The sequence below is a fragment of the Carettochelys insculpta genome, chromosome 6 (genome assembly GCF_033958435.1).
Source record: "Carettochelys insculpta isolate YL-2023 chromosome 6, ASM3395843v1, whole genome shotgun sequence".
Taxonomy (NCBI): domain Eukaryota; kingdom Metazoa; phylum Chordata; order Testudines; family Carettochelyidae; genus Carettochelys; species Carettochelys insculpta.
In genome coordinates this window covers 81,891,440-81,902,919 of record NC_134142.1, presented here as the reverse complement: position 1 = coordinate 81,902,919, position 11,480 = coordinate 81,891,440, and the positions used below count along the sequence as shown (strand labels likewise).

Sequence of the window (11,480 nt, the reverse complement as noted above, 5' to 3'; positions counted from 1 at the left end):
CTAATCCTTCAAACCACTGAATGAAGTCACCAACAATTTAATTGTTCTGTCTTTCTGTAGTTGAATTATTCTCTCTATCTGGAAGATTTGCTTTTTGCTCATGATCAGAGAGAGGGAATATATCTGGCATGAAATATTTATCACACCATTCCATCCTGTTGATGCAAACTAAGGGCTTTTTCCTTTAGTAGAAAAATTTTGCATTATGAACATGAGTAACATACTGTAATAAAGTATATTTAAACAAACAGAACGGGTGTTTCCTAATGATCTGTGATGGCTTCAGAGATTTGTTAGGGCATAGCCCCATCTCTCTTGAAGTCAATAAGCTAGGTCTACACTAGGGGGAAAAAAATTGATTTAAGGTATGCAGCTCCAATTACAAGAATTGTGATGTATCTTAAATCAGTTTATGTCACTGTCCCCACAGCAGCAAGTCAATGGAAGAAAGTCTCCCATTGACTTCCCTTGATCCACGTAACTGCCAATGGTGCCCTGATAGTTTGATTTAGCACAGCCCCATTCGGCACGCTAAACTGAACCCACGAAAATTGACTGTGAGCACATCACTCTTCTACTATATTTAAGCGTGCCCATCTTTCAGCAGATACCACTGGATTTTGGCTCAAACCCTTAATGTTTTTCTGGTGTTACTGCTTCAGTGACCAAAGATCTGGATGAAGGGGTTAATAAAGCAAGATTAGGTTGATAAAAATAGGCCAAATATATTCCTGAAATAGAATCAATGTATCAATTAACTATGTCTCTCATTCTTCACTCACTCAGAATTTATTTCTGATCTTTTACATTGCAATTACTGGAACAGCTGGTCAGTCTAATCCATGCCCTGCCTCCAGTGGCTAGTATCTAATGCTTCAGAGCAAAGCAAAATGCTGTTAATTGCAGTAGTAGGTTTAATTCTACTGGTGTACATCACCCTGTTCCTGGATGCGAAGAGGGGCCCATCCTGCCTTGAGAGAGAGCAAAGGTCTGACACGCGGCTAGGGGGGAGCTGAAACGGTTCACACAGGTTTTTCCCAGGTTTAGGAGCTTCATTAGTGATCAATAAGGAGCCACTCCAGAGCTTTTCTAGCTGATTAACAGCAACTAGCAATAAGGTACAAATTCAACAAGAAGTCCTGTGGCACCTTGTAGACTAACAGATATTTTGGAGCGTAAATCTACAGACTAACTCCACGACCCCTCTGATAAATTGGTTACATGGCCCTCATGAACTGGGTGGGGTTCAGTTCTGCTGCTCTGCATGACTATCGAACCGTGGAAGAAAGGAGATGGGGCCTAGCTGGCTCAAGCAGCTCAGTAGCTCATAATACGAGTTATTACTGAAGGCTGTTTATTCTCGGATCTCAAAGCCCAGAGCATTACCCTGAAGTACTATTGGGACTAATGCTGGTGGCTGGGGTGGCCTTAGCCCTGGGCACTTGATGCAGGCCCGGCAGGCCGCTTTCACGTTCCCTGCAACACTGTAACGGAGCCTTACATTGCACCACACGTGCACCCGCAGCTCCTCGCGCTGCCTCTGCGGCGAGCGCGCTGCTGGCCCTTTAAGAAGCCAACTCGGTCGTGATGCGGCTGCTGGTCTTGCTAAATCCCCAGGAGTCCGGTGCAGAAATGGGCAGCTGTCTCTTTAAGCGTGATTTCCTTCTATTGTATTTCAGTCGTGATCAGGAAAAAGGAAATGAAACCAGAGACCCGGGGCCGAGCTCGATCATCGTAACGATGCGGCGGGTCGCTGCCTCCGCCGCACATGCCCCTCTCCCCGCGTAGGGCATGTACCGCGAGCGGTTAGCCCAGGGGGCTCCAGCGTGAGCGGCAGTGACAGCCGAGGCGGGCTGGTGCCATCCGTGAGCTGAGTAGCAGCAGCAGCTGGCGCTGCCCAGCCACGCAGCGAGCAGGAGGCACGTTGCAGGGATGGGAGGTTAGCTCCTAAGGGTCAGCCTTGCGGAGACACAGCCCGGCGGCGGCGGCGGCAGCAGCCCGTGCTTGTGTCTCTCTTTGGTGCTGCAGGAGGAAATCCTGCGAATGTCATTGGGGGGCGGAGGGCGAGCTCAGCTGGCGAGGAGGCACCAGGAGCCGGCAGCCTTTGTCGGGGCAGAGGGGGCAGATCCGACCACAGACACGCTACAAAGGACCAAGCCCTGCCAATGTCATCAGCCATCGAGAGGAAAAGCCTCGATCCTTCCGAGTAAGTGACCTTTTCAATTCCCAGCCCCGCTCCGCCTTTTGATGGAGATGGAGCTTCTCCAGCAGCGGGGCTTGAAAGGGACTGAATTAGCATTGTTGTTTTGTGTGAGCCGGTCCTAGGGAGATGCTTCGGAGATCCCCTTCTGGGGGGTTCAGAAGTAGGCGGCTGCTTTTACCTTCGAGATAATATTCCTGCATGCAGCCAAGCCCTGGGCGCACACACCCCTCGCCCCCTTCCCGACCCCGCTGCCATTGTAACGTTACAACCCGGGTGGATTTGGTGGTGTGTCTCTTTGGCGCGTGAAATGGGGAGGTTTAGCAGGTTTCCCTGAGCTGGTGCGGGAGGAGGCAAGCTCTGTGGATAACAGCGTGCTACTCATGTGGATGGCAGCACCAGCCCAGAGACATCAGTTCCCCATTTTGAGTTGAAGCCAGATTATAGATTCATCAGATTTGTCAGGTTTTGTGAAATACCTGCCAGGATCAGCCTCCTCCTTGAAAGAATTTTAACAGCCCCCAGGATCAGTGCATTTCCCCCACCCTCTGTTCTTGAGATGCAGTGATGCTGGTGAGAGTGATTCAGAGATATGGGGTGCCTAATAGTTTCCAAAGCTTAACTTGTTTTCAGGCTCTGCTCCCTGTTAATCTGCCCAACGAGCTGATTAGGCTGAAAGGTCAGAGCTGTTATCTGATGGTGTACAACTTCCACATTTTCATACTACAAGTCAGTTTGAAACTTTCAAGAGATTGTCATGGTGGTGTGGGGGAGGGAGGGGGTTCTGTAAAAGGACCACAAACGTATAAAGAGCCCATACACAGAGCGGATGGGGGAGAAGTTTGTTCTTGTTTCCCTCCTTGGCGGAACAGGTTACATAAATTCAGTAACTGATGGTAGCGTTATGATCTGGCTCTTTCACTAGATTTCCTGCAGCCAACCATTTGCACCCCAAAGCACACGCTGGCGTTCAGTTGCAAGAGGAGTGTTAACTCAGCTCCGCAATGTCTGATGCCATTCTACTGAATTCCAGGGCTGTGCGTCTCAAGAACACCATTAGGTGCATTACACTTGTCTGTCTCCCTGGCACCATGACAGTACAGTGGGGGAAAAACACTTGTAAATTCCTGGTTTTCATTGAGACACTTAACATATTACAGTATTTCCTCCTATAAATGTAATTAATTTCTATTTATTTCCTGTAAGTCATTAAGAATGTTGTCTTCTGAAGCCCTAATCTAATTCATGTAAAACATAACATACACATGGTCCAAAGCAGTTAATATGTTATATCAGACATTTTTCATTTGTTACCATTTTTCTCATTTCCCATTGATTTAAAGGAGTTGTAATTTAACTTCTAGGTACTTTTTTAAAGATTTCATCTACCAAACAGTAGCAATATCTAGTTATTTGCCTACTTCAGAGTGTCGTGAATATCTGCTGGATATGAAATTCAAGCTCAGGAAAAAAAGCTTATGCACAAAACAGAAATTCTGTTCAAAATAAACATAGAATCATAGGTTCTATTCAGGCTGGAAGGCAGCTCAAGACATCATCGGCCAGAGTGTACGACGGTTCTGCCTGACTTGGACTTTGAAATAACTAACTCCTGGTTCCTGATCAGTCAGGAAAATGCACAATTTAACAATTTGAAATATGGATGCATGTTGTCATATGCGAACATCTGCTCTCAGAAAAGACGGGCTGCATTTATTGTGAAAAGCTGCTTCCTTATCTCCTTTTATCTCTGAAATAGTCTTGTGGACCTGTAGTATTTGCTGCAGATAAATACAGTGCTTTGCTCTCTGGGCATAATACCCTATTTATGTTATTTGATTTATACGTGTTGTTTAGTGCATTGATGTTCCCAAGAAAGCCTCAAAGAAACAGCATGAATTCCTTCCATGCTTTTTTTCTAGAAGAAAAGGTGCCAGAACTCGAAGGCTGATGATTCCTCATAGGGGTTAGGGTGTTCAGTTTTAATGCCCTGGTCCCTGTGCTGCTGCAGGACCAGTGGGGGCTTCTGGCCCAGTCCCTGCACTGCTGCAGGACCAGCGGGGGCTCCTGCTTTGTCCCTGTACTGCTGTGGGATTGGTGGGGGCTCCTGCCCCTTCCCCACTCTGCTACAGGACCAGCAGGGGCACCTGCCGCATCCCCACCCTGCTGTGGGACCAGCAGGGGTTCCTGCTTCATCCCAATCTGCTGCAGGTTGGTGGGGGCTCCTGCCTGGCCCCTGCACTGTTGCAGATCTGGTAGGTGACAATTTTTCTGGTGTTCTAATGGAAAAAAGGTGCTGGAACTCCATTCCAGTGTGTTGCACCAGAAAAAGAAAGCCCTGCACCCCTTCATAGTTATAGATGTGATTGGATGCTACTGTGAGTGGCCCTGCATGAAAAGCACAGGGCACAGAGGTATATGCTTTGGAAATCTAGGTCTGATCCTCTGCACATAGAAAGTCCCACTGATTTGAATGGCAATAATGTGTGTAGCAGTCTGGCAGGAGTGGACCATGAGTGAAGTTAGGACACAGCAACATGAACTGTCAAGAGTGAAAATGGAAGTGAATAAGGGCAGATGCCGTTTTAAGACAGAATTCTGAAGTCAGAAGGAGATTTGCTGAAGTAAGAACTGCAGTCATTAGGGTGGAAGTTCTGGGGCACGGTACATTTTTCAGACACCAAAGAAAGTAATTTTTGACTGGGAAACTATTTTTCCAGTTAATGAAGGCAATAGGAAAATGTTAGTTTCTATGGCATGTGGGAAATGCTGAACAGCCAATTTCTTTGTGTTGGAGTCATTACATTCTGCCCTCACCACTCCAGTTACTGTGTGTCATAAAAACATACTGTCCTCAGGTTGTGAAATCAGTAACTGAATAAGGTACTGAAGAATTTTGGGACAGGTTCCGCCAGGTGTGGAGTGCCTTTGTCGTGATTCAAGAACACACTTCAGCATGTGCATGTGAATTGTTAAATTCAAAGTAACTAGGCATATGAGCCCCTTTGCCCCTGTGGTTAAGGATCTAATCCCGTGAAGTTCTATTTCCATTGATTTCAGGAAACTTTGGATAAGGGCCTACATGTTTTGCTGGATCAAAGCCAGGGTGCCTAGAACATTGCAGGAGGAAGCACACACGCCATTTTTTAATCTTTTGCTGGTAGTGTTTCTTGTAGAACTTGGAAAGTGATGCAAACAGGTATCAGGAGACTTTCTGAACATGTATTTGTGGAAAATTATGGATTTATCTCCTGTGTCAGTAGACTCGTGCCTTCATTTACATGTTTAGAAATGATGTGATCTCATACTGGTATAGGAACAAAGTACTGTAAATGAATATTTGGTGGAATGAATATCAAGTAACCAACACAATACACATTTGGGGCCTGAGTCTTCTCTCTTCCCCACACGTATAAATCAGGAGTAACTCGTTGAACTTAGTGCTGTTATACTGGTATAAAAACAGTATGCCACATCAGAACCAAGCTCTTAGGTGCGTTTACGAGGGGAAAAAGAGTACTGTAGTAAGGTTGGTTAAAATTCTGGCACCACTGAAGTCAAGAGCAAAACTTCCATTGATTTCCCCAGGGAGCCAGAGAAATACGAAATTTATGTATTTGTTTGTAATACTATTAAAGTAGATGTCTTCTTCAGACTTAGCCTCCAAATGTATCTTCCTTAAAGGAAGTTTAATTCCATGCAACTGCTCTGGAGGACTCAATGTACATTGCCCAATCTTGCAGCTTTCTTTAAGGGAAAATTCCCATTCATTGTAGAAGCTCTGAAGGAGGACTGCAGGAGCAAGCCCACAGAACAAGTAGATTTTTTTGAAAGTGAAATTGTGTTACAATATTGTTTGGAGTCCTCAACAATACAGAGATCAATTATGGGGATTATACAGTTTAATGGGTGTCACTTTTAAATGCTTACTGATAAACATACTAATCTTACTGAAAAACACCATGTAAGGGTGTTTACGTTAGGGAAGGCATTGCTACATTTTACTAGGGATAAAACAAAACTACTTTAAAATACCAAGAAGATTATAAAAAGTCTCAGGTTTAACTGTTGTCACTAGGTTGTCATCAGCATATAGAGAAGCACATTCAGAACTTCTCTGAGACAGCGAATCCAGATCCGCTCATTCAAAAATCATAACTCCTTACTTTGTTCATAACAGTCTTGTTTATTTTATAGCAGTATGGTGACTATGACTCATAATTGGGAAATTTTTATGCTGTCCAGTAGAGGGCAGTGGCACACACACGTACACACGCACACACACTGGACCATTCATTTACAATGTGTTCACTGCAATGAACAACTAGAGGGGATGCCATTAACTTCAATGGGAGACTCATCTGGCCATAATTTTTGTTCTAATTACATGATCAGTTAGGGATTTTTTTTTAATTGTTTGGCTGATTTTCCAGGGCTTTCCCTTCTCCAACAATTGTTTCATTCTCTCAGGGAGCCGGTGGATGAAGTGCTTCAAATCCCTCCTTCCCTGCTGACATGTGGAGGTTGCCAGCAGAACATTGGGGACCGCTATTTCCTGAAAGCCATCGATCAGTACTGGCACGAGGACTGCCTCAGCTGTGACCTGTGTGGATGCAGGCTTGGAGAGGTGGGGAGACGATTGTACTATAAACTGGGCAGGAAACTCTGCAGGAGGGACTATCTCAGGTACAGCGTCTCTCTACCCTGCTCTGGCTTATCCTAACTTGCCTTCTTTCTGCAATTGCAGGTTTATGAATGCTTTTAGAATGAATCTAGCATCCCTAATGTTGTTACAGCACAAGAATCTCTGAAGAATTTATACTGAATAATTTATTCCTTAAACCTAAATGCTGAGGGTAGTCACAGTGGCAAGTGGTGCTTCCTGCTCTGGGAAGCTAAGGAGAGCTGACGTATGTTTGCACTTGTGTGAGGACACCTTGAGTATGCGCTGCAGAATCAGTTAAGTGCCATTCTTTCCTCTGAGTCAGTAATCAGCCAATGTCCCAGCATGATGTTACAGGAGTTGTACTTCTGCAAGAGTTTTTTTCTGATGCAATGTGTGTAGTAGGGCTATGTCTACACTAGGTAAAGCAAGTCGACTGCATATGGCAATTGCATACCTAGAATCGATGTATCTGCACTCAGCTTACTTGGCCATCCCTACTGAAAAAAGTTTGACGGGAGAGTTTTTCCCATTGGTTGACCTCCCTTACTCTTGTGTCTCAAGAGGAGTACAGGGGCTGACCACAACACCTCAGAGGTCAATTTCACGTGTCACCCAGAAGATCAACCCTAAGTGGGTGAATCTTCTGAGCTAGTATAGACTTAACCTAACTGAGGCAGACAGAATGAGCGCTTGTGAAAGATCTTGTGCCCATTTTGTAAGATTAAAGTATCCTGGTACCTAACCAAATTCCCTTTTCTACGGTGCAAGAAGACCGTGTGGAAAAGAGATGCTTTGCTTTGCTAATCTCAGTGTGGGAGGAGAGGAATGTTTTGCTCTGCAGTAACTATGATTTGAGCATCAGTCTTCAAAGTTCTCTAGGATCCTTCAGGCTGAAAGGCATTATGCTGTACATATTTAGATCTAATTATAATAATTATACCCCGGTTCTGGAGAACTTGAAAACAACGGAATTAAGCACATTTATAAAGTTATGCACATGCCTAACCACTGTCCTGAATAAATGGACTAATGCACTTGCTTTAGTCTTTTCTGGAATCTGATTTTATAAGAGCATCTGTTACAGTTGTTGCCTTAGGAGATCCTTGTCCATCTTTCTACTTACAAATTTTGACCAATCAGTTGAGTGAAAGTTTAATATATTATTTCCTAATAACTTACTCTTGTTGAAAGGCTAAGAATCTGGTGTATGGATATTTGCCAAGGGCTACTTATTGGCTTAAATGTAATCTTCCCACTATATGTATCTGGGGCAGGTGGGTTGTGAGGTGTAATTGTTAACCAAGTTCAGTGCTTGTTACTGCTGTAACACAGCTCTGCACCACAGATGACTTATGTGTTTTATTGCTTACCCTATGCCATTTGGCTATTAATTGGTTGTAAACATTTGGGTCAATAAAACTTGTTAATCTATTATTTCCTAATAACTTAATAACATATAACCTATGTGTTCTTCATTACAGTTAAAGCATATTAACATTTTACTGTGCTATTTGTTATAAATGTATGCTTTATGCTCCAGGAGCTGGTGGAATGGATTAAGTATGAACTCCCATAGTTCTATCCCACCCCCATCCCCCTGCTTTATAGGGTCTAGTCTTACATTGAATCAGACATTCATAACAGAAAACTCACTTTAAGATTGCAGGTAATTGGGTGGGGGAGAGAGTAGGGTTCCTACGTATTTCGTTACAGAGCTTTTCCAATGAGAGTTTTACTGAAGTAGACACTGGAGGTTGGGCCCCAATAGTGGCTTAGTCTGTGCATTTCCATAATAAGAAGCATTCTAACAATTATCCAGTCCCAAGTGCACTTGCCAAACATTCATTAACTTTTTATTAGAAGAATAACAGGCTTTTGGAACAAAATTAATGTGTTTTCTGTACAATGAGACTGTGTGTTTTCGAAAATGAAAAATTTCACAACCGTTCTGTAATATTGCTATCACTTTCATTAAGCAGGAGTGAACAGCGACATCTCCTGGTGGATCATTGAAATTTTTCCCTTCAGACATCTAATAAGTTTTTCTCTTTCAAATCTAGCAAATTACTCAAAGCAGGCACAGCCTGTGATAAACACATAAAAATTAGGGAAATGGACATGCTAGTTCTGAAATTAATGCAGCAAAGCAGAGAACCTAAGCACACAAGCAAATATGTCAGACAGACTATTTCTGAAATTCTCCTTTTTATTAATAATACATTCCTGTTTATGTATTTAATGACAGGATTTACAAACTCTGCAAGCTGTGGCCCATGATAGGGGATGACATTCCCTTATGACTCACAGCTGTATAGAGCATCATGTGCCAGTTGAAAGTAGTACTGCATTGTGAGAGGAATAATCAGGCAGTGCATGCATTAGAGGGTTCTTTCAATAGACTACCCAATAATAATGGTCTCGATAGCGTTTCTTAATATAGCTCAAAGAGCAATCCAGATAATCAAATCCTTTGGGTTATAATGGATTCCTAGAAGGTCACAGAGTCTAGCTCCTGAAACCTAGCAGGAGTGATTTTATGATTAGAGAATCGTTTGATTTTAAAGGAATCCCAAATACCCTGTGAAATCTTGGAACATAGCATAGTGGAGACTAAACTGAGCAGTGGCAAGATTTATCAGTCCCCAGTAATTTCTATTGCTTGCTTAGGGAAGGTAGAAGTGAAAGCATGTATTAAGGTGGTTTGCATTCATGGTCTGACTTAGAGAAGTTGAAATCCCCTTCAAGTTGCTCACTGCCTTTCAGAATTGGGGCTTTACTTTGATCACAAGAATGAAGGATGTTCTTTTTAAAAATGGGTCACACCCTTAGGTTTTTGGCAGATCAACACCTCCTCACCCAATTCTGGAAAGTGTTGAGTATCTCTGCTTGTTGGATTTCAACATGCAAACATTTAAACCTGTATGTATTTTTACAATGCAATGTCAATTGTAGCGAAAAGCTGATGTTTTGTACTTCTTTTGCTTCCATTCTCTTTCCCTTTGCCTCTTCCTGTCCTTTTGTCAAAGGAAACTTTGCATAACTCTTTGTTGTTGTTTTAGACTCTTTGGCCAAGATGGTCTTTGTGCTTCCTGTGACAAGCGAATCCGAGCCTATGAGATGACTATGCGAGTGAAGGACAAAGTGTACCACCTGGAATGCTTCAAATGTGCTGCCTGCCAGAAACATTTTTGTGTTGGAGACAGATATCTCCTCATCAACTCAGACATAGTGTGTGAGCAGGACATCTATGAGTGGACTAAGATAAATGGGATGATATAACCAGGATGTGCTTCATAGTCATCAGGTGGTATCTCATGGGTGGCGCAAATGCATAGCTGCAGTGTGGAGATAATCACTCAGACTATGTGCTTTGTCTAAACCGGGGGGGGGAAAACACCACAGTGTAGGTCCTTTTCAGACAGAATCTAAACTACAGGCAATAGCAAATAGACTGACTTCTATTAGCAAAGGCGTGTTGACAATAACTGACATCAGCCAGGTAGGCAAGAGTTGGGGAAAAAATACAATGTGATAATAGATTCTCATAACTGGAAATGCAGTAGCAACTTGTGTAAAGAGACATTATAGCTTTGACACTTGCAGTCTAGGATTGTGCAATTGATTTTTTTTCTTCCTCTTTTCTAGTTACTCTGTTTAGACAATAGCTCCCCATGTAGACATAAGGAAGGACACTGGAGATGAAGAGTCAGTCAGAGTCTCCAAAGCCTTAAGCTTTGTGCAAGAGAGAAACTGGGTTTTTGCATGGAAATCTCCCCCTCTCCCTTGAGAATGAAAAGTGCAACCTCTAGCCCCAAACAATTCTTTCAATAAATTCTGATGAATAGCTGTTTTCAAGCGGCCTTGCTTGAAGGTGAGATGCTCCACAGATCATTTCTATACAAATATAAATCTAAAGAGTCATTCAACTATTTTATTAATTTAGATTATATCAATAAAATATTTGTTGTGTGTAGTAAGAACCTGAATCCTTTAATAAAAACAGCAGAAGGTTTGAGCATTCTTTCTTTCCATAATGTACAACTGTTTGGATGTGAATTTTGTGTTGTTATTTATTTCCTTCATTTGTGCCAGGGCTGCATTTGGTTATGTTTGGTGCACAGCTGAGTCTTATCAGTCTGCTGAAGCAGCTATTCCACATGGATGTGCATCAGTCTAAGGCAGTGACATAAGAACCCATGTGGCTCTGAGTGAATTTTTTGTGGCTCTTCCCAAGGAAGGAGACAGCAAGCAGTGATACGGGACAGTGAGTGTTCTGGAGGTGACTGCCAAGCAAAGAAAATCAGTCTCGGGCAACTTTGTAACAAAGCCAGAAGCTGTCTGAACCCAACAGCGTCTGTGAGGGACAAGTGTCCCTAAGAATGTGATTGGACCCAGAGGTGCTGGAACTAGGGCTGTGGCGGGTGCTGCAGTGCCCCCTGGCTTGAAGTGATTTCTATTACGTACCAGGTTTACAGTTTGTTTCAGTGGTTTTCAGCTCCCCTACTAGAAAAACTGTGCCAATGAAGAACTGGAACATGTGTCATGCTTGAACCTAATGCAACAGATCTGCAGCCACCCAGTCAGTATTCACCAAGTTTAGCGAGAATAAAATCC

At 43.2% G+C, this 11,480-nt stretch overlaps 1 protein-coding gene across 1 annotated transcript; it reads left to right on the top strand.

Moving 5' to 3' along the window:
• Positions 1-1,675: 1,675 nt before the first annotated feature.
• LMO2 (LIM domain only 2) lies at positions 1,676-10,878 on the top strand. The gene is given in 4 exon segments (XM_074998934.1): positions 1,676-2,104; positions 2,107-2,206; positions 6,671-6,886; positions 9,926-10,878. Coding segments are annotated over 4 exon segments (597 nt in total). The 5' UTR covers positions 1,676-2,043; the 3' UTR covers positions 10,146-10,878.
• Positions 10,879-11,480: the final 602 nt, after the last annotated feature.